General features: G+C 47.1%; 1 protein-coding gene and 1 long non-coding RNA gene across 2 annotated transcripts; one reads left to right on the top strand and one right to left on the bottom strand.

Annotated features, from left to right (window-relative positions):
- Positions 1-242: 242 nt before the first annotated feature.
- LOC120062114 (myozenin-2-like) lies at positions 243-19,099 on the top strand. The gene is made up of 5 exons (XM_039011924.1): positions 243-318; positions 2,106-2,299; positions 3,557-3,662; positions 16,999-17,173; positions 18,780-19,099. Exons 1-5 carry the CDS (start codon positions 243-245, stop codon positions 18,964-18,966), a joined length of 738 nt encoding a protein of 245 aa, XP_038867852.1. The 3' UTR covers positions 18,967-19,099.
- A 298-nt stretch (positions 19,100-19,397) lies between these two features.
- On the bottom strand, positions 19,398-23,383 carry LOC120062040. Its single transcript, XR_005478378.1, has 3 exons — positions 23,050-23,383; positions 21,950-22,753; positions 19,398-20,116 (listed from the first exon to the last, which is right to left on the bottom strand). It is a non-coding gene; the product is annotated as an uncharacterized LOC120062040 (long non-coding RNA).
- Between the last annotated feature and the right edge of the window lie 868 nt (positions 23,384-24,251).

Here is a 24,251-nt window from a genome sequence, read left to right as displayed (position 1 = left end):
TTCTATTCATGTTTACATACATGACAGATTGTTCTTTTTTATCTGTTAAAATGATACTATGATTCATTCATGTGGATGTGCATGTTTTTGTGTTTGAGGGACAAACTGTTGCCTATTCTACAGTAGCCTACTGATCTTGTAAAATATTTAAATGGTGAATTTGAGCAAGTGGGTTTCTAAACCAGTTCCCAACCTCTCTTAATCCATCCACATCACCACCTGTCCCCCACCAGAGGAAGATAATGCAATCAGCTTATGATGACCTGGCCAAGCAGAGGATGCAGCAGTCCAAGGCTTTGTGTTCAGAGGCCGGGCGAGGTAAGAACTTAGAGATACAGTGGGGTCCAAAATGATTGACCCCTTGATAAAAATGAACATGATGAAGAGTGACAAAGTTACATAGGGTCAAATATCATACCCCCAAGACATGCTAACCTCTCTCCATTACCAATAACAGGGGACGTTATGCATCCAACAAGTGTGTAGTCATTGCATGCTAGGAATATGGGACCAAATGCTAGACTTTTGACTACTTTATTCATAAAAACTTTAGGGGTGGCAATAATTTTGACCCATACCGTTTTGAGATTAATTTTGTATTTCTTGTAACACTAAATCTCTGTCTTTGAGCAATTATATTAGCATAAAATAATATAATTCCCTTTTTTTTCAGCATACAATGTAGCTCAATATTTGAAAAATGTATTTTATACAGTCATTATTACTCACCTTTATCAAGGGTGTCAATAATTTGGGACCCCACTGTATATTAAATTACTATTCTATTTAATTCTATGGGACATTCAACTGAATATACTTCATTGACCTCCCGAGAGGGAAATAAGCTATGAGAACAGAGGAGTTTGAATGTCTGTCAGCCTAGAGATGGAATTGAATACATTTGATTGAATTCCAGAGGTGGGACATTAGTTTTGACACCAGTAGCAAACCGTTCAGACACACAGGCATAGGATATACTGTAGAATGGAAATTAATCACACGTTTTAACACTAACTTAGATATATGTTAAGAAATGATTACTCACTTAGCTACATATTTTGACATGTTATTACTCACACTTGTAAGTATAGATTAATATAGGCTGGATTGACTCTGTCATCACAGGTCTGGTCTTCATCGGTAGTGTAGTAAAGCATCAAAGCATTCTCCTCAGCTAAGAGCATGTGGGGGAGTAAACCCCTGAACTCAAGAAGTATACTGTAGAACTCTGGAGTTAGAAGTCTCAGAACATTCCACAAGGGGCATTCCGCCTGGGTCTGTTGGTTTTCCGATGGTCTTAGCCAGTTACAGGCGTTGGCATCAGACCCATCGGACTCAGCATAATGTGATCGACCCCCGGCTGGTGGGTTTTATACAGGCCCGTCAAAAGGCAACTCCTGTCGACAACGCACCTGGCATAAGGCAGGAATTCACATAACCCTTTACTGAGAGAGTGAGAGGAAAGAGAGGGAGAGACAGAGTTCCTATACGAGCTGCTTCTTCCAAACATCCTATTTATATACCGAACACTGCACCACAACAAACATTACACACCCTTCTACTCTCAGGGGTTTTCCAAAGTTGCAATAGAGTAGTACTGTGATACATTTGGCCATAGTAGTAAACTCAACACTAGGCTTGTGGATTAGTGATGATATGATAGTTGAAGTTATGATTTTGGTCGGGTCAGTTGATCCAATGAATTGTTTGGAGCTGAGAGTAAGAATAGACCTTAATATCCCACATACAGAACACTACAGGGAGCATGAGTCCTGAGGCAACCCTTGTTGCTGGGGGAAGCCGGGTTCTCTCTCTCTGTTGCGTCATCCACTGGGTTTCTCTGACTGACACGGGCCAGCAGGTGGAGGTGCCATTGTACCAGTCAAACGGATAAATCAGATTCTATTCTCAGATCCGAGTCTGTGTCGCTGTCAGTGTCTTGGTCTCTGTAAGCATCTGTCTGTTTGTGTCTGTCAGTTCATGTCTTCCCCTGATTAATTATTTAGAGGCAAATGGGATGAGTTACCATACAATGGAAAGCACTTTGAGACCTAGTGAAAGTCATATATAATACTCTTTATTCTGTGCTTTTGTGTGTGTACCAGGAGGTCTGAACTTAGGGAAGAAGATCAGTATACCCAAGGATGTGATGATGGAAGAGTTGAACCTTCAGTCCAACCGTGGCTCCCGCATGTTCCAGGAGAGACTGAAGAGGGTGGAGAGGTTCACTCTGGAGAACCAAGTCAACAACTTATACAGCAATGTAAGAACACACACACATACACACACACACAGCCCTGCATCTCTCCGCTAGATGCCATGCCATTTCAATGCAGAACAGAATGTTCAATCAATGTTCAAAGACATTCTATTTCTATAGAAAAACAACAAGGCCATACTGTAGACCAGTGGATGCTGCTGAGGGAAGAAGGGCTCATAATAATGGCTGGAACGGAGCCAATGGAATGGCATTAAACCATGTGTTTGATGTATTTGATGCCATTCCACCTACTCCGCTCAAACCATTACCACAAGCCAGTCCCCCCCCCTAATTAAGGTGCCACCAACTTCCTGTGGTAGAGACATGTCCAGTGAGATATCCTGATAGACCCGCAGACCTGTCTCCCTGACGTACAGTACAGCAGCTTGCTAGCCTGTTAGACCTGTCTGCCTCATGTGCAATATAGCAGCTTGTTAGCCTGTTAGACCCCAGACCTGTCTTCCTGACATGCAGTATAGCCGCTTTTTAGCCTGTTAGACCCACAGACCTGTCTCCCTGACGTGCAGTATAGCAGCTCGTTAGCCTGTTAGACCTGTCTTCCTGACATGCAGTATAGCAGCTTGTTAGCCTGTTAGACCCACAGACCTGTCTCCCTGACGTACAGTACAGCAGCTTGTTAGCCTGTTAGACCTGTCTCCCTGACGTACAGTACAGCAGCTTGTTAGCCTGTTAGACCTGTCTTCCTGACATGCAGTATAGCAGCTTGTTAGCCTGTAAGACCTGTCTTCCTGACATGCAGTATAGCAGCTTGTTAGCCTGTTAGACCCACAGACCTGTCTCCCTGACGTGCAGTATAGCAGCTTGTTAGCCTGTTAGACCTGTCTTCCTGACATGCAGTATAGCAGCTTGTTAGCCTGTTAGACCCGCAGACCTGTCTCCCTGACGTGCGGTATAGCAGCTTGTTAGCCTGTTGGATTTATGACTCAGCTGTGTTTGATGAGGCAGGGACACCTTGGCTTGTCCCCGCTCACGGTTCCTTTGAGGATGACAACTTGGACAAGGTTATTGGAACAAATAAGAAACATTGGTCAAATGACCGATGGACAAACATTCCCATGACAATGCATTTAGTAGGTCAGCTGCTAGGCATAGACCAATAAGAGCAAGTAGACTGAACAGTGTTACACCTGCCATCCATGTACAGCTTTCACACAATGTACACAACAGGAAATAGTAGAGATACAGAGTTGACATGGCGCTAACACAGAAAATGATTGTGTCCCTGTCCAGGGCCTTCCAGAGCCCATGCCTTCCCAGACAGTAGAAGAGCCCCAGGGGGGGAAGGAGAACCAGGCATATATGATGCCTGGCAAACACAGCCTGATCACCACCCTACAGAAAACTGTTGCCAAGAAGGGCAGCCCCAATGCCATCGCCCCAGGTAGCTGGCAACACTGGAGGGGAGCGGTTGGCAGAGGTTGACAGGGGGGATTAGTAAACAGGACTAGGTCACCTCTAAATCAGAGATTGACAAGAGCGATTAATTAGTTACCAGGACTAGGTCACCTCTAATTCAGAGATTAACAGGGGGGATTAGTAAACAGCACTAGGTCTTCTCTAATTCAGAGATTGACAAAACTGATTAATTAGTAAACAGGACTAGGTCACCTCTAATTCAGAGGTTGACAAAACTGATTAATTAGTAAACAGAACTAGGTCACCTCTAATTCAGAGGTTGACAGGGGGATTAGTAAACAGGACTAGGTCACCTCTAATTAAGATATTGACAGGAAGGATTAGCTAATAGGACTAGGTCACCTCTAATTCAGAGGTTGACAGGAGGGATTAGTTAACAGGACTAGGTCACCTCTAATTAAGATATTGACAGGAAGGATTAGCTAATAGGACTAGGTCATCTCTAATTCAGAGGTTGACAGGAGGGATAAATTAAAAGGACTAGGTCACCTCTAATTCAGAGGTTGACAGGGGGGATTAGTAAACAGGACTAGGTCACCACTAACTCAGAAGTTGACAGGGGGGATTAGAAAACAGAACTAGGTCACCCCTAATTCAGAGGTTGAGAGAGAGGTCCAATTTGTAAGTCGCTCTGTATAAGAGCGTCTGCTAAATGACTTAAATGTAAATGTAAATGAGAGGAAGGATTAGTAAACAGAACTAGGTCACCCCTAATTCAGAGGTTAAGAGGAAGGATTTGTAAACAGAACTAGGTCACCCCTAATTCAGAGGTTGAGAGGAAGGATTAGTAAACAGAACTAGGTCACCCCTAATTCAGAGGTTAAGAGGAAGGATTAGTAAACAGAACTAGGTCACCTCTAATTCAGAGGTTGACAGGGGGGATTAGAAAACAGAAATAGGTCACCCATAATTCAGAGGGTGAGAGGAAGGATTAGTAAACAGAACTAGGTCACCCCTAATTCAGAGGTTGGAATATGGGGTCAGTTTCACTTCAGATGACTTTTGAGTTACAGAAATTATAAACGTTGACTTCGGGGTGAAATATCCTTTTAAATTTCCGTTTTACCACCCATGTGGGTATATCAGAACAACTGCTATAGGACTATGCAGGAAGGACAATGTGAGGCAACTCTTTTGATTGAAAGTTTGTTTATAAAGCAGTATTTGAGAATATCTGATAACATTCTGGCTGCTAGTGTTCAGTGCATCAGGGTAACCATGTACTGACCTGACACTAGGTTAGTCAGGGTAACCATGTCCTGTCCTGACACTAGGTTAGTCAGGGTAACCATGTCCTGACCTGACACTAGGTTAGTCAGGGTAACCATGACCTGACCTGACACTAGGTTAGTCAGGGTAACCATGTCCTGTCCTGACACTAGGTTAGTCAGGGTAACCATGTCCTGACACCAGGTTAGTCAGGGTAACCATGTCCTGACCTGACACTAGCTTAGTCAGGGTAACCATGTTCTGACACTAGGTTTGTCAGGGTAACCATGTACTGACCTGACACTAGGTTAGTCAGGGTAACCATGTCCTGACACTAGGTTAGTCAGGGTAACCATGTCCTGACACTAGGTTAGTCAGGGTAACCATGTCCTGACCTGACACTAGGTTAGTCAGGGTAATCATGTCCTGACCTGACACTAGGTTAGTCAGAGTAACCATGTCCTGACCTGACACTAGGTTAGTCAGGGTAACCATGTCCTGACACTAGGTTAGTCAGGGTAACCATGTCCTGACACTAGATTAGTCAGGGTAACCATGTCCTGACCTGACACCAGGTTAGTCAGGGAAACCATGCCCTGACACTAGGTTAGTCAGGGTAACCATGTCCTGACCTGACACTAGGTTAGTCAGGGTAACCATGTCCTGACACTAGGTTAGTCAGAGTAACCATGTCCTGTCCTAACACTAGGTTAGACAGAGTAACCATGTCCTAAAACTAGGTTAGTCAGAGTAACCATGTCCTGTCCTGACACTAGGTTAGTCAGGGAAACCATGTCCTGACCTGACACTAGATTAGTCAGAGTAACCAAGTCCTGACCTGACACTAGGTTAGTCAGGGTAACCATGACCTGACACTAGGTTAGTCAGGGTAACCATGTCCTGTCCTGATACTAGGTTAGTCAGAGTAACCATGTCCTGATCTGACACTAGGTTAGTCAGGGTAACAATGTCCTGACACTAGGTTAGTCAGGGTAACCATGTTCTGACACTAGGTTAGTCAGGGTAACCATGTCCTGACCTGACACCAGGTTAGTCAGGGTAACCATGTCCTGACACTAGGTTAGTCAGGGTAACCATGTTCTGACACTAGGTTAGTCAGGGTAACCATGTCCTGACACCAGGTTAGTCAGGGTAACAATGTCCTGACACTAGGTTAGTCAGGGTAACCATGTTCTGACACTAGGTTAGTCAGGGTAACCATGTCCTGACCTGACACTAGGTTAGTCAGGGTAACCATGTCCTGTCCTGATACTAGGTTAGTCAGAGTAACCATGTCCTGATCTGACACTAGGTTAGTCAAGGTAACCATGTCCTGTCCTAACACTAGGTTAGTCAGGGTAACCATGTCCTGACCTGACACTAGGTTAGTCAGGGTAACCATGTCCTGACCTGACACTAGGTTAGTCAGGGTAACCATGTCCTGACCTGACACTAGGTTAGTCAGGGTAATCATGTCCTGACCTGACACTAGGTTAGTCAGAGTAACCATGTCCTGTCCTAACACTAGGTTAGTCAGGGTAACAATGTCCTGACACTAGGTTAGTCAGAGTAACCATGTCCTGTCCTAACACTAGGTTAGTCAGGGTAACCATGTCCTGACCTGACACTAGGTTAGTCAGGGTAACCATGTCCTGACCTGACACTAGGTTAGTCAGGGTAATCATGTCCTGACCTGACACTAGGTTAGTCAGAGTAACCATGTTCTGACACTAGGTTAGTCAGGGTAACCATGTCCTGACACTAGGTTAGTCAGGGTAACCATGTCCTGACACTAGGTTAGTCAGGGTGACCATGACCTGACCTGACACTAGGTTAGTCAGGGTAACCATGACCTGACACTAGGTTAGTCAGGGTAACCATGTCCTGACACTAGGTTAGTCAGGGTAACCATGTCCTGACACTAGGTTAGTCAGGGTAACCATGTCCTGACACTAGGTTAGTCAGGGTGACCATGACCTGACCTGACACTAGGTTAGTCAGGGTAACCATGTCCTGACACTAGGTTAGTCAGGGTGACCATGACCTGACCTGACACTATGTTAGTCAGGGTAACCATGTCCTGACACTAGGTTAGTCAGGGTAACCATGTCCTGACACTAGGTTAGTCAGAGTAACCAAGTCCTGACCTGACACTAGGTTAGTCAGGGTAACCATGACCTGACACTAGGTTAGTCAGGGTAACCATGTCCTGTCCTGATACTAGGTTAGTCAGAGTAACCATGTCCTGATCTGACACTAGGTTAGTCAGGGTAACAATTTCCTGACACTAGGTTAGTCAGAGTAACCATGTCCTGTCCTGACACTAGGTTAGTCAGGGAAACCATGTCCTGACCTGACACTAGATTAGTCAGAGTAACCAAGTCCTGACCTGACACTAGGTTAGTCAGGGTAACCATGACCTGACACTAGGTTAGTCAGGGTAACCATGTCCTGTCCTGATACTAGGTTAGTCAGAGTAACCATGTCCTGATCTGACACTAGGTTAGTCAGGGTAACAATGTCCTGACACTAGGTTAGTCAGGGTAACCATGTCCTGACCTGACACCAGGTTAGTCAGGGTAACCATGCCCTGACACTAGGTTAGTCAGAGTAACCATGTCCTGTCCTAACACTAGGTTAGTCAGGGTAACCATGTCCTGACCTGACACTAGGTTAGTCAGGGTAACCATGTCCTGACCTGACACTAGGTTAGTCAGGGTAATCATGTCCTGACCTGACACTAGGTTAGTCAGAGTAACCATGTTCTGACACTAGGTTAGTCAGGGTAACCATGTCCTGACACTAGGTTAGTCAGGGTAACCATGTCCTGACACTAGGTTAGTCAGGGTGACCATGACCTGACCTGACACTAGGTTAGTCAGGGTAACCATGACCTGACACTAGGTTAGTCAGGGTAACCATGTCCTGACACTAGGTTAGTCAGGGTAACCATGTCCTGACACTAGGTTAGTCAGGGTAACCATGTCCTGACACTAGGTTAGTCAGGGTGACCATGACCTGACCTGACACTAGGTTAGTCAGGGTAACCATGTCCTGACACTAGGTTAGTCAGGGTGACCATGACCTGACCTGACACTATGTTAGTCAGGGTAACCATGTCCTGACACTAGGTTAGTCAGGGTAACCATGTCCTGACACTAGGTTAGTCAGAGTAACCAAGTCCTGACCTGACACTAGGCTAGTCAGGGTAACCATGACCTGACACTAGGTTAGTCAGGGTAACCATGTCCTGTCCTGATACTAGGTTAGTCAGAGTAACCATGTCCTGATCTGACACTAGGTTAGTCAGGGTAACAATGTCCTGACACTAGGTTAGTCAGAGTAACCATGTTCTGACACTAGGTTAGTCAGGGTAACCATGTCCTGACACTAGGTTAGTCAGGGTAACCATGTCCTGAAACTAGGTTAGTCAGGGTGACCATGACCTGACCTGACACTAGGTTAGTCAGGGTAACCATGTCCTGACACTAGGTTAGTCAGAGTAACCAAGTCCTGACCTGACACTAGGTTAGTCAGGGTAACCATGACCTGACACTAGGTTAGTCAGGGTAACCATGTCCTGTCCTGATACTAGGTTAGTCAGAGTAACCATGTCCTGATCTGACACTAGGTTAGTCAGGGTAACAATGTCCTGACACTAGGTTAGTCAGGGTAACCATGTTCTGACACTAGGTTAGTCAGGGTAACCATGTCCTGACCTGACACCAGGTTAGTCAGGGTAACCATGCCCTGACACTAGGTTAGTCAGAGTAACCATGTCCTGTCCTAACACTAGGTTAGTCAGAGTAACCATGTCCTGACCTGACACTAGGTTAGTCAGGGTAACCATGTCCTGATACTAGGTTAGTCAGAGTAACCATGTCCTGACCTGACACTAGGTTAGTCAGGGTAACCATGTCCTGACCTGACACTAGGTTAGTCAGGGTAACCATGTCCTGACACTGGGTTAGTCAGGGTAACCATGATCTGACACTAGGTTAGTCAGGGTAACCATGTCCTGATCTGACACTAGGTTATTCAGGGTAAACATTTCCTGACACTAGGTTAGTCAGGGTAACCATGTACTGACTATAGGTTAGTCAGGGTAACCATGTCCTGACACTAGGTTAGTCAGAGTAACCTTGTCCTGTCCTGACACTAGGTTAGTCAGAGTAACCATGTCCTGACCGGACACTAGGTTAGTCAGGGTAATCATGTCCTGACCTGACACTAGGTTAGTCAGGGTAACCATGTCCTGACCTGACACTAGGTTAGTCAGGGTAACCATGTCCTGACCTGACACTAGGTTATTCCGGGTAACCATGACCTGACACTAGGTTAGTCAGGGTAACTATGTCCTGACCTGACACCAGGTTAGTCAGGGTAACCATGTCCTGACCTGACACTAGGTTAGTCAGGGGATCCATGTCCTGACACTAGGTTAGTCAGGGTAACCATGTTCTGACACTAGGTTAGTCAGGGTAACCATGTCCTGACCTGACACTAGGTTAGTCAGGGTAACCATGTCCTGACCTGACACTAGGTTTGTCAGGATAACCATGTCCTGACCTGACACTAGGTTAGTCAGAGTAACCATGTCCTGACACTAGGTTAGTCACGGTAACCATGTCCTGACACTAGGTTAGTCAGAGTAACCATGTCCTGACCTGACACTAGGTTAGTCAGGGTAACCATGTCCTGACACTAGGTTAGTCAGGGTAACCATGTCCTGACACTAGGTTAGTCAGAGTAACCATGTCCTGACCTGACACTAGGTTAGTCAGGGTAAACATGTCCTGATACTAGGTTAGTCAGGGTAACCATGACCTGACACTAGGTTAGTCAGGGTAACCATGTCCTGACCTGCCACTAGGTTAGTCAGGGTAACCATGTCCTACCTGACACTAGGTTAGTCAGGGTAAACATGTCCTGACACTAGGTTAGTCAGGGTAACCATGTCCTGACACTAGGTTAGTCAGGGTAACCATGTCCTGTCCGGACACTAGGTTATTTAGAGTAACCATGTCCTGACACTAGGTTAGTCAGGGTAACCATGACCTGACACTAGGTTAGTCAGAGTAACCATGTCCTGACCTGAAAGTAGGTTAGTCAGGGTAACAATGTCCTGACACTAGGTTAGTCAGGGTAACCATGTTCTGACACTAGGTTAGTCAGGGTAACCATGTCCTGACACCAGGTTAGTCAGGGTAACCATGCCCTGACACTAGGTTAGTCAGAGTAACCATGTCCTGTCCTAACACAGGTTAGTCAGAGTAACCATGTCCTGTCCTGATAGTAGGTTAGTCAGAGTAACCATGTCCTGACCTGACACTAGGTTAGTCAGGGTACCCATGTCCTGACCTGACACTAGGTTAGTCAGGGTAACCATGTCCTGACACTAGGTTAGTCAGGGTAACCATGACCAGACACTAGGTTAGTCAGGGTAACCATGTCCTGATCTGACACTAGGTTATTCAGGGTAAACATGTCCTGACACTAGGTTAGTCAGGGTAACCATGTCCTGACACTAGGTTAGTCAGGGTAATCATGTCCAGACCTGACACCAGGTTATTCAGGGTAAAGATGTCCTGACACTAGGTTATTCAGTGTAAACATGTCCTGACACTAGGTTAGTCAGGGTAACCATGTCCTGACCTGACACTAGGTTAGTCAGGGTAACCATGACCTGACACTAGGTTAGTCAGGGTAACCATGTCCTGACACTAGGTTAGTCAGAGTAACCTTGTCCTGTCCTGACACTAGGTTTGTCAGAGTAACCATGTCATGACCTGACACTAGGTTAGTCAGGGTAACCATGACCTGACACTAGGTTAGTCAGGGTAACCATGTCCTGACACTAGGTTAGTCAGAGTAACCATGTCCTGACCTGACACTAGGTTAGTCAGGGTAACCTTGTCCTGACACTAGGTTAGTCAGAGTAACCATGTCCTGACCTGACACTAGTTTAGTCAGGGTAACAATGTCCTGACCTGACACTAGGTTAGTCAGGTTAAACAAGTACTGACACTAGGTTAGTCAGGGTAACCATGTCCTGACCTGACACTAGGTTTGTCAGGATAACCATGTCCTGACCTGACACTAGGTTAGGCAGGGTAACCATGTCCTGACCTGACACTAGGTTAGTCACAGTAACCATGTCCTGACACTAGGTTAGTCAGAGTAACCATGTCCTGACCGGACACTAGGTTAGTCAGGTTAATCATGTCCTGACCTGACACTAGGTTAGTCAGAGTAACCATGTCCTGACACTAGGTTAGTCACAGTAACCATGTCCTGACACTAGGTTAGTCAGAGTAACCATGTCCTGACCGGACACTAGGTTAGTCAGGGTAATCATGTCCTGACCTGACACTAGGTTAGTCAGGGTAACCATGTCCTGACCTGACACTAGGTTAGTCAGGGTAACCATGTCCTGACCTGACACTAGGTTATTCCGGGTAACCATGACCTGACACTAGGTTAGTCAGGGTAACCATGTCCTGACCTGACACCAGGTTAGTCAGGGTAACCATGTCCTGACCTGACACTAGGTTAGTCAGGGGATCCATGTCCTGACACTAGGTTAGTCAGGGTAACCATGTTCTGACACTAGGTTAGTCAGGGTAACCATGTTCTGACCTGACACTAGGTTTGTCAGGGTAACCATGTCCTGACACTAGGTTAGTCAGAGTAACCAAGTCCTGACACTAGATTAGTCAGGGTAACCATGACCTGACACTAGGTTAGTCAGGGTAACCATTTCCTGACCTGACACTAGGTTAGTCAGGGTAACCATGACCTGACACTAGGTTAGTCAGGGTAACTATGTCCTGACACTAGGTTAGTCAGGGTAACCATGTCCTGACACTAGGTTAGTCAGGGTAACCATGACCTGACAATAGGTTAGTCAGAGTAACCATGTCCTGACCTGACACTAGGTTAGTCAGGGGAACCATGTCCTGACCTGACACCAGGTTAGTCAGGGGAACCATGTCCTGACACCAGGTTAGTCAGGGTAAGCATGTCCTGACACTAGGTTAGTCAGGGTAACCATGTCCTGACACTAGGTTAGTCAGGGTAACCATGACCTGACACTAGGTTAGTCACGGTAACCATGTCCTGACCTGACACTATGTTAGACAGGGTAACCATGTCCCGACGCTAGGTTAGTCAGGGTAACCATGTCCTGACCTGACACTAGGTTAGTCAGGGTAATCATGTCCTGACTTGACACTAGGTTAGTCAGAGTAACAATGTCCTGACACTAGGTTAGTCAAGGTAACCATGTCCTGACACTAGGTTAGTCACAGTAACCATGTCCTGACACTAGGTTAGTCAGGGTAACCATGACCTGACACTAGGTTAGTCAGGGTAACCATGTCCTGACCTGACACTAGGTTAGCCAGGGTAACCATGACCTGACACTAGGTTAGTCAGGGTAACCATGTCCTGACCTGACACTAGGTTAGCCAGGGTAACCATGACCTGACACTAGGTTAGTCAGGGTAACCATGTCCTGACCTGACACTAGGTTAGTCAGGGTAACCATGTCCTGACCTGACACTAGGTTAGTCAGGGTAACCATGTCCTGACACTAGGTTTGTCAGGGTAACCATGTCCTGACACTAGGTTAGTCAGGGTAACCATGACCTGACACTAGGTTAGTCACGGTAACCATGTCCTGACCTGACACTAGGTTAGACAGGGTAACCATGTCCCGACACTAGGTTAGTCAGGGTAACCATGTCCTGACCTGACACTAGGTTAGTCAGGGTAATCATGTCCTGACTTGACACTAGGTTAGTCAGAGTAACAATGTCCTGACACTAGGTTAGTCAAGGTAACCATGTCCTGACACTAGGTTAGTCACAGTAACCATGTCCTGACACTAGGTTAGTCAGGGTAACCATGACCTGACACTAGGTTAGTCAGGGTAACCATGTCCTGACCTGACACTAGGTTAGTCAGGTTAAACATGTCCTGACACCAGGTTAGTCAGGGTAACCATGACCTGACACTAGGTTAGTCAGGGTAACCATGACCTGACACTAGGTTAGTCAGGGTAACCATGTCCTGACCTGACACTAGGTTAGTCAGGTTAAACGTGTCCTGACACTAGGTTAGTCAGGGTAACCATGACCTGACACTAGGTTAGTCAGGGAAACCATGTCCTGACACTAGGTTAGTCAGGGTAACCATGTCCTGACTGACTAACCTAGTGTCAGGTCAGGACATGGTTACTCTGACTAACCTATTGTCAGGTCATGGTTACCCTGACTAACCTAGTGTCAGGACATGGTTACCCTGACTAACCTAGTGTCAGGACATGGTTACCCTGACTAACCTAGTGTCAGGACATAGTTACCCTGACTAACCTAGTGTCAGGTCATGGTTACCCTGACTAACCTAGTGTCAGGTCAGGAAATGGTTACCCTGACTAACCTAGTGTCAGGTCATGGTTACCCTGACTAATCTAGTGTCAGGACTTGGTTACTCTGACTAACCTAGGTTCAGGACATGGTTACTCTGACTAACCTAGTGTCAGGACATGGTTACCCTGAAAAACCTAGTGTCAGGTCAGGACATGGTTACCCTGACTAACCTAGTGTCAGAACATGTTTACCCTGACTAACCTAGTGTCAGGACATGGATCCCCTGACTAACCTAGTGTCAGGTCAGGACATGGTTACCCTGACTAACCTGGTGTCAGGTCAGGACATGGTTACCTTGACTAACCTAGTGTCAGGACATTGTTACTCTAACTAACCTAGTGTCAAGTCAGGACATGATTACCCTGACTAACCTAGTGTCAGGTCAGGACATGGTTACCCTGACTAACCTAGTGTCGGGACATGGTTACCCTGTCTAACCTAGTGTCAGGTCAGGACATGGTTACCGTGACTAACCTAGTGTCAGGTCATGGTTACCCTGACTAACCTAGTGTCAGGACATGCTTACCCTGACTAACCTGGTGTCAGCACATGGTTCCCTTGACTAACCTGGTGTCAGGTCAGGACATGTTTAACCTGACTAACCTAGTGTCAGGTCAGGTCATGGTTACCCTGACTAACTTAGTGTCAGGTCAGGACATGGTTACCCTGACTAACCTAGTGTCAGGTCAGGTCATGGTTACCCTGACTAACAGGGTAACCATGTCCTGACGTGACACCAGGTTAGTCAGGGGAACCATGTCCTGACACCAGGTTAGTCAGGGTAAGCATGTCCTGACACTAGGTTAGTCAGGGTAAACATGTCCTGACACTAGGTTAGTCAGGGTAACCATGACCTGACACTAGGTTAGTCACGGTAACCATGTCCTGACCTGACACTAGGTTAGACAGGGTAACCATGTCCCGACACTAGGTTAGTCAGGGTAACCATGTCCTGACCTGACACTAGGTTAGTCAGGGTAATCATGTCCTGACCTGACACTAGGTTAGTCAGGGTAATCATGTCCTGACCTGACACTAGGTTAGTCAGAGTAACAATGTCCTGACACTAGGTTAGTCAAGGTAACCATGTCCTGACACTAGGTTAGTCACAGTAACCATGTCTTGACACTAGGTTAGTCAGGGTAACCATGACCTGACACTAGGTTAGTCAGGGTAACCATGTCCTGACACTAGGTTAGTCAGAGTAACCATGTCCTGACACTAGGTTAGTCAGAGTAACCAAGTCCTGACACTAGATTAGTCAGGGTAACCATGACCTGACACTAGGTTAGTCAGGGTAACCATTTCCTGACCTGACACTAGGTTAGTCAGGGTAACCATGACCTGACACTAGGTTAGTCAGGGTAACTATGTCCTGACACTAGGTTAGTCAGGGTAACCATGTCCTGACACTAGGTTAGTCAGGGTAACCATGTCCTGACACTAGGTTAGTCAGGGTAACCATGACCTGACAATAGGTTAGTCAGAGTAACCATGTCCTGACCTGACACTAGGTTAGTCAGGGTAACCATGTCCTGACCTGATACCAGATTAGTCAAGGGAACCATGTCCTGACCTGATACCAGGTTAGTCAGGGGAACCATGTCCTGACACTAGGTTAGTCAGGGTAACCATGTCCTGACACTAGGTTAGTCAGGGTAACCATGTCCTGACCTGACACTAAGTTAGTCAGGGTAACCATGACCTGACACTAGGTTAGTCAGGGTAACCATGTCCTGACCTGACACTAGGTTAGTCAGGGTAATCATGTCCTGACTTGACACTAGGTTAGTCAGGGTAACCATGACCTGACCTGACACTAGGTTAGTCAAGGTAACCATGTCCTGACACTAGGTTAGTCAAGGTAACCATGTCCTGACACTAGGTTAGTCACAGTAACCATGTCTTGACACTAGGTTAGTCAGGGTAACCATGATCTGACACTAGGTTAGTCAGGGTAACCATGTCCTGACCTGACACTAGGTTAGTCAGGTTAAACATGTCCTGACACCAGGTTAGTCACAGTAACCATGTCCTGACACTAGGTTAGCCAGGGTAACCATGACCTGACACTAGGTTTTCAGGGTAAGCATGTCCTGACCTGACACTAGGTTAGTCAGGGTAAGCATGTCCTGACACTAGGTTAGTCAGGGTAACCATGTCCTGACACTAGGTTTGTCAGGGTAACCATGTCCTGACACTAGGTTAGTCAGGGTAACCATGACCTGACACTAGGTTAGTCATGGTAACAATGTCCTGACCTGACACTAGGTTAGACAGGGTAACCATGTCCCGACACAAGGTTAGTCAGGGTAACCATGTCCTGACCTGACACTAGGTTAGTCAGGGTAATCATGTCCTGACTTGACACTAGGTTAGTCAGAGTAACAATGTCCTGACACTAGGTTAGTCAATGTAACCATGTCCTGACACTAGGTTAGTCACAGTAACCATGTCCTGACACTAGGTTAGTCAGGGTAACCATGACCTGACACTAGGTTAGTCAGGGTAACCATGTCCTGACCTGACACTAGGTTAGTCAGGTTAAACATGTCCTGACACCAGGTTAGTCAGGGTAACCATGACCTGACACTAGGTTAGTCAGGGTAACCATGACCTGACACTAGGTTAGTCAGGGTAACCATGTCCTGACCTGACACTAGGTTAGTCAGGTTAAACGTGTCCTGACACTAGGTTAGTCAGGGTAACCATGACCTGACACTAGGTTAGTCAGGGTAACCATGTCCTGACACTAGGTTAGTCAGGGTAACCATGTCCTGACACTAGGTTAGTCAGGGTAACCATGACCTGACCTGACACTAGGTTAGTCAGGGTAACCATGTCCTGACCTGACACTAGGTTAGTCAGGGTAACCATGACCTGACCTGACACTAGGTTAGTCAGGTTAAACATGTCCTGACCTGACACTAGGTTAGTCAGGTTAAACATGTCCTGACCTGACACTAGGTTAGTCAGGGTAACCATGACCTGACCTGACACTAGGTTAGTCAGGGTAATCATGACCTGACCTGACACTAGGTTAGTCAGGTTAAACATGTCCTGACCTGACACTAGGTTAGTCAGGGTAACCATGACCTGACCTGACACTAGGTTAGTCAGGTTAAACATGTCCTGACACTAGGTTAGTCAGGGTAACCATGACCTGACCTGACACTAGTTTAGTCAGGTTAAACATGTCCTGACCTGACACTATGTTAGTCAGGGTAACCATGACCTGACCTGACACTAGGTTAGTCAGGGTAACCATGACCTGACCTGACACTAGGTTAGTCAGGTTAAACATGTCCTGACCTGACACTATGTTAGTCAGGGTAACCATGACCTGACCTGACACTAGGTTAGTCAGGGTAACCATGACCTGACCTGACACTAGGTTAGTCAGGGTAACCATGACCTGACCTGACACTGGGTTAGTCAGGGTAACCATGACCTGACACTAGGTTAGTCAGGGTAACCATGACCTGACCTAACACTGGGTTAATCTTTGACATCCAGCTTGTTTATTGTGCTGGATTGATACCAAGTTTAACACTTGTTATTGTAGCTAGGACCGACTTTAGATCAGACACGTTTATGTAGATGTTTAAGCCCTAAGTGCTTTCAGGGACAGTCTGAGTCTTGTCTGACCTTTGACCTCAGGCTACGGGAGCCCCCTGAAGGAGATCCCCCGTGAGAAGTTCAACCTGACAACCAGGTCCTACTGTTCCCCCTGGAGGGAAGCCCTGGGTGACAGTGACAAGCTCCTGTTGACTCTCAGCACCCAGCTCCCACAGGGGGCCACACTACAGCTGGCCAACTACAGGTGCTTCAACAGGTCAGTCTCACCACCTCACTAACCCACAGGGGCCACACTACAGCCCGCCAACTAGAGATGTAACAAGAAAAGGTGCAGCCAGATCAAACGTAGAGACCCGGCCCGCTAACTTGAGATGTAACCCTGACAACAACTAGGACCTCTGACGACTTCACACTTCAAAGGCAGGACAATATTATGCATTGTTTTCTTTGGAAAGACAACCAATCTTCAAACCCCCATCTTCAAATAAAGCCGCAGATGACCGAAGCATGCTATCAAATTAATAACACAATTATCTCGAATTAGCTTCTCTCGGCGCCCGTCCATGTTTCCACTCCCTTTGAAAAGTAATCCCGTCTCTGGCTCGCACCTCCTTGGACTGTGACTGTCCGGCATTTGGCTATTTTAAAGCAGGCTCCAGAAAGAAGGGGAAGAGGCAGCCCCTTAAAGACCGATGGTGCACGAAGGGGCTCCTCTTACCCTGGCACACGCAGTGTGAGGCAACTCCCAGAATAAAGGCTAAACGTCACACTTCATTAGTGCACTGCCACTCATGTGGTGCCAGTCATTCAGTAACTGAAGCACACTTGGATGGATTGGTTTACTCCTTTAATTAACGAGGTATGTGGGTTTAATTGAGTATAATCTAAAGTAAGTCTGAGTCACACAAACAGTGTGGGCCAACTGGGAAGAAGAGCGCTCCATCTATAGTCAAATGATTCCTGAATTATTTCAGACCTAAAATGTCACTAGTCCAGGCCAGGCAGGGTCATTAGAGAGCTGTCCAGGCCAGACAGGGTCATTAGAGAGCTGTCCAGGCCAGGCAGCGTCATTAGAGAGCTGTCCAGGCCAGGCAGGGTCATTAGAGAGCTGTCCAGGCCAGGCAGGGTCATTAGAGAGCTGTCCAGGCCAGGCAGGGTCATTAGAGAGCTGTCCGGGCCAGGCAGGGTCATTAGAGAGCTGTCCGGGCCAGGCAGGGTCATTAGAGAGCTGTCCGGGCCAGGCAGGGTCATTGGAGAGCTGCCCAGGCCAGGCAGGGTCATTAGAGAGCTGTCCGGGCCAGGCAGGGTGATTGGAGAGCTGTCCAGGCCAGGCAGGGTCATTAGAGAGCTGTCCAGACCAGGCAGGGTCATTAGAGAGCTGTCCAGGCCAGGCAGGGTCATTAGAGAGCTGTCCGGGCCAGGCAGTGTCATTAGAGAGCTGTCCAGGCCAGGCAGGGTCATTAGAGAGCTGTCCAGACCAGGCAGGGTCATTAGAGAGCTGTCCAGGCCAGGCAGGGTCATTAGAGAGCTGTCCAGACCAGGCAGGGTCATTAGAGAGCTGTCCAGGCCAGGCAGGGTCATTAGAGAGCTGTCCAGACCAGGCAGGGTCATTAGAGAGCTGTCCAGGCCAGGCAGGGTCATTAGAGAGCTGTCCGGGCCAGGCAGGGTCATTGGAGAGCTGTGTGGATGACTGGGCATCACATAGCTATCTAAAAGCCTCCACTTTAGATCTGACTGTTGAGTGAGAAAGATCTGGTACCCAGCGAATGTATTTGAGGTTATGTAAGGTTGGATATACCGAGTCATTCCCTTCCTCAAATATACTCAAACACTTACAACACATTCATCCCTCTTTCTCTCAGAGCGGCCACACCTTTTGGAGGCCCACAGCAACAGAGTAAGAGGGTGATCCCAGTGATGGGGTTCGAGCTGTTGGACTCACAGCACCTCCCTGGTACGACCCTGGACCGCATGTGTAAACGTCCCAACTTCAACAGAGCACCACGGGGATGGGGTCATGACTACTCCCCTGAATCCACCGACCTGTGATTGGCCCACTGCTCACCTACATCCTTCAAACTTCATGTGACATCACAGGCTAAAAGACTGAAGCATTAATCTGCTCTTATTACCCATCCTCATCCCTCTGGATTGAAAGATGACCTATCCGGATTAGGAAGAAGTTGCCCCTAAATACAGATATTTTCATCTGTTTAATAGTTAGGATAAGGGTAGATCTGTGGTTAGGGGCAACTTGTAACTCGAGTGATCCCTGTTATTGAGTCACTCCTCCTTTCTTTCATCTTAACGCCCTCTTACCCATCCTCACTCCCCCATTCACCTCACCACTTGCCTCCCTTCACATCCCCTGTTCACTCATCCCTCCCTCTTTCGGAGCCCCCCTGTTTATAAAGGACTGACAGTGTGATCTTGATTAATGTAAATGATAGAGTACTTGTTTTAATGGCATAAGCGGACAACATACGTGAAACATTACAATAATAAACTTAATCATGTTGTGGGAAAAAAATTGTATCAAAGTGAGAAACAAATGTATAATATGAATGAGAATATAAAAATGTTCCTCTCAAGAGATCGACTCTGCAGGATGCTTGGCACATTTCAACAACTCTTATGATGTACACGAAATACACTGATCCATGACAGGTGGGTATACAGATGACATTATGCACCACCATGCACAAAACACAGTAGCCCTTAAAACTTGAAAGAATGCACTTATGATACCAAATTCCCAGATTGAGTTGGATTTGATTTCACGCCTTTAGTTGTTTGCTGTTAACTCAAATCCACTGCTGAGATATGGTTAAACTGAGTGAGTGGGCAGACATTTTGTAACACCCTTGTGAACCTCAATACGTAGGATGATGACGTTGCCCCTGGAAGCAGATCCCAGGTCAGTTCGGTGTTTTTCCCCCTAATAACTATGGCGAGGATTGGGGGAAGGTAAGCTGATCCTAGATCTGTGCCTAAGGGAAACGTCTGCCCAGAACAATTCTCTCGACTGTTTGGCATAGCGAAGAACCGACATGGCAACTAGTCGCCGTGACGGGCAGCGTGGGCTCCTATGCGCTGGAGGTCCTGAGAAGGGTAGTGGATGTGTTCTGGGGATCTCATACCCATGAAGGGGGAAGAGGGGGACCCATGAAACCCATGTGAAACATAGGACCACTAAAACCTGAAGGGGAGAAGAGATACGCACAACAGACACACAGCAGGGTCAACACAGAGGTAGCTCAGTGATATAGCACAAGTATAGCCAGCAGTTTCTCCTAACCATCACAGGACAAAGGAGAGACTGGTACCTGGAGGTAGTGGGGGGCAAGGAGTTGTTCATGACATTAGGAGAGGTACTGGGGGGCAAGGAGATGTTCATGACATTAGGAGAGGTAGCGAGAGGTTCATGACATTAGGAGCGGTACCAGGAGGTAGGGAGAGGTTCATAATATTAGGAGAGGTACCAGGAGGTAGGGAGAGGTTCATGACATTAGGAGAGGTACCAGGAGGTAGGGAGAGGTTCATGACATTAGGAGAGGTACCAGGAGGTAGGGAGAGGTTCATGACATTAGGAGAGGTACCAGGAGGTAGGGAGAGGTTCATGACATTAGGAGAGGTACCAGGAGGTAGGGAGAGGTTCATAATATTAGGAGGTACCGGGAGGTAGGGAGAGGTTCATGACATTTGGAGAGATACCAGGAGATAGGGAAGAGGTTCATGACATTAGGAGAGGTACCGGGAGGTAGGGAGAGGTTCATGACATTAGGAGAGGTACCAGGAGGTAGGGAGAGGTTCATGACATTAGGAGAGGTACCGGGAGGTAGGGAAGAGGTTCATGACATTAGGAGAGGTACCAGGAGGTAGGGAGAGGTTCATGACATTAGGAGAGGTACCAGGAGGTAGGGAGAGGTTCATGACATTAGGAGAGGTACCAGGAGGTAGGGAGAGGTTCATGACATTAGGAGAGGTACCGGGAGGTAGGGAGAGGTTCATGACATTAGGAGAGGTACCGGGAGGTAGGGAGAGGTTCATGACATTAGGAGAGGTACCGGGAGGTAGGGAGAGGTTCATGACATTAGGAGAGGTACCAGGAGGTAGGGAGAGGTTCATGACATTAGGAGAGGTACCAGGAGGTAGGGAGAGGTTCATGACATTAGGAGAGGTACCAGGAGGTAGGGAGAGGTTCATGACATTAGGAGAGGTACCAGGAGGTAGGGAGAGGTTCATGACATTAGGAGAGGTACCAGGAGGTAGGGAGAGGTTCATGACATTAGGAGAGGTACCAGGAGGTAGGGGAGAGGTTCATGACATTAGGAGAGGTACCAGGAGGTAGGGAGAGGTTCATGACATTAGGAGAGGTACCAGGAGGTAGGGAGAGGTTCATGACATTAGGAGAGGTACCAGGAGGTAGGGAGAGGTTCATGACATTAGGAGAGGTACCAGGAGGTAGGGAGAGGTTCATGACATTAGGAGAGGTACCAGGAGGTAGGGGAGAGGTTCATGACATTAAAAGAGGTACCAGGAAGTAGTTAGTAGAGCAGGTGGGAGAGAGAAGACAGTCAGACTTAGGCTTGCACACATATACACAGGCTCACACACACACACACACACACACACACACACACACACACACACACACACACACACACACACACACACACACACACACACACACACACACACACAAACAGGCTCTCACACACACACCCTCTCAATGCATCCAAGACATCAGACATTCACCTCCAGGCAGTCCTGGTACAGGGTCCAGTTTGGTTCCCATCTCACTGACCCCGTCCTTGATGACCTCCTTCCCTCTAGCTGCCTGGGCCCTGGCCAGTCACAACTCATTACAGTACAGGATTACTAGGGAGACTGTCACATGGAGCCCAAATACCCAATAAGTCAACAAGTCTAACACTCTGCCCCATCTACAGGGTTGTGTCCATCTGGTTAGAAAGGAGGAACGTGCAGTACTTTCTGTTCCTCTCCTCGTAACCCTTGATCTCTTTCTTACCTGCCCCACTTTTGACGGTGAGTCTACGTCCATGGTTGATAATGAGCTTGTTGAAGGACTTCTAAGCGGCGAGCTGAGCCGCCTGCCATGTGGCAAACTAGATGAAGGCACACTGCTGCTTCTGGACGATGGTGGTGGTCCAGATCTCCCCAAACTGGTAGAAGCGATTCCTGTAGGAGCACACCACAACCGACTGTCACAGATCGTTGAAACTGCCCCAAAAAATTGTCCTTGTCGGATATTTTGGAAGCCCCCCTATGTCGAGTGTGGTGATGGTCTTATCCTCGGGCGTATCCAGTTGGGGCATGGTTGGGGCATGGTGGAGGCTCGTTTCAGCAGCTTGTCAGCCACAGGGTTGTTGATACCATAGTAACGGTCCATAATGTTCTATTCTGCCAGGGGATCGTCTGGGTCTGTGGGCCTCTCGTGCATGGGGTTGTAGAGAGAGAGCAGGAAGGAAGAGAGTTGTCCCCAGTCAATGCAGGTTGATTTATTGCTCAACATCACCACCAAGTGAAATTTCAACATCATTACAAGTCATACAGACAGGAGGTAGCCAGGGCTGTATTTAGTCATTGGACTGTATAAACAGGACCCAACTGTAGCGCTTAAAAAGAGATAGAGCTATCGTTTAATGGCATTCTCACCTGTAGGGACACTCCTCTCTTGCACTCTCCCTTCACCCAGAAGGAGCAGATGTGGGGTCTATTCCTCTTGTAGTAGGGCGAGCTTCAGCAGCATCTCACTGGAGCAGGGGGCCTTACCCAGGAGACCCACCGGCCGTGTCCTGTCAGAGTTCCCTATCTGGGGGCACAGGGAGTCGGGGAGATGAGGGAGGTAACAGGGGAAAACACTGGCTGTTGATTTTGTGATCACAGAAATAACAGGGCTGCAGCCTCCTCTCCCCCTCCATACGTCTCTCTCCATATTGTTTGTAGTACTCCTTGTTTACGTCTGACTTCGGCACATCATCCTTGATGTCCAGCCCGGTGTCTTAAAATCTTCGATTTGGTACTTCTACAAGCAGCTCTAGTCAAGACAAAGTAGCCATGGCTTGAACAGGTAGTTAAGGTGGTGCAGGTAAGACATCAGTGACGTACCATACTCCAGGTATGACAGACCATCTTGCTGCAGGTCTGACACACCTGCAGGTCTTCTTGAAGCACATCCTCGTTCCTGGACACCAGCAGAACACAGTGAAGGGACTGGCACATATCTAAGGAAGGAGGTGAGAGATGTTCATTAGTTTTGATAAAGAAAATGTACTATTCAAATGTCTTTGGATTTAGGAATTAAAAGGACCAACAAAATGGTGTCTTACCTTGCATTCTTCCGCATACTTCTCTTTGTTATGTCAAAGAAACAAGCATAAAATGGAGGCTTCTGAAGCTTGATATAAACCAAACAGAATCTAAGTGAAGCACACTCCTAATACCAGGCCAGTCACTTTTCTTGAATCATACACTGAACAAAAATATAAACGGAACAATTTCAACGATTTTACTGAGTTAGAGTTCATATAAGAAAATCAGTCGATTGAAATAAATTAATTAGGCCCTAATCTATGGATTCCACATGACTGGGATACAGATGCACCTCTTGGTCACAGATACCTTAACAAATAAAAAGTCACATACACATGGTTAGCAGATGTTAATGCGAGTGTAGCGAAAAGCTTGTTCTTCTCGTTCTGACAGGGCAGTAATATCTAACAAGTAATCTAAGAAATGCACAACAACTCCCTTATACACACACACACACACAATGTAAGGGGATGGAATAAGAATATGTACATATAAATATATGGATGTGCGATGGCTGTGCGGCATAGGCAAGATGCAATAGATGGTTTAAAATACAGTATATACATGAGATGAGTAATGTAGGAAATGTAAACATTATTAAAATGACATTATTTGTGTACAGATCCTTGCGACTTGGGGTCGTGCATTATCATGCTGAAACATGAAGTGTTGGCGGCAGATGCACCGCACGACAATGGGCCTCAGGATCTCGCCACAGTATCTCTGTGCATTCAAATTGCCATCGATAAAATGCAATTGTGTTTGTTGTCCATAGCGTGTGCCTGCCTGCCTGCCCATACCATAACCCCACAGCCACCACAGGGCACTCTGTTCACAACATTGACATCAGCAAAACGCTCGCCCACACGACGCCATACACGCTGTCTGCCATCTGCCCGGTACAGTTAAAACCATTATTCATCTATGAAGAGCACACTCAAGCGTGCCAGTGGCCATCGAAGGCGAGCATTTGCCCACTGAAGTCAGTCACGACATCA

Source organism: Salvelinus namaycush, chromosome 17 (genome assembly GCF_016432855.1).
Source record: "Salvelinus namaycush isolate Seneca chromosome 17, SaNama_1.0, whole genome shotgun sequence".
NCBI classification, from domain to species: domain Eukaryota; kingdom Metazoa; phylum Chordata; class Actinopteri; order Salmoniformes; family Salmonidae; genus Salvelinus; species Salvelinus namaycush.
This window is presented reverse-complemented; position numbering and strand designations above follow the sequence as displayed.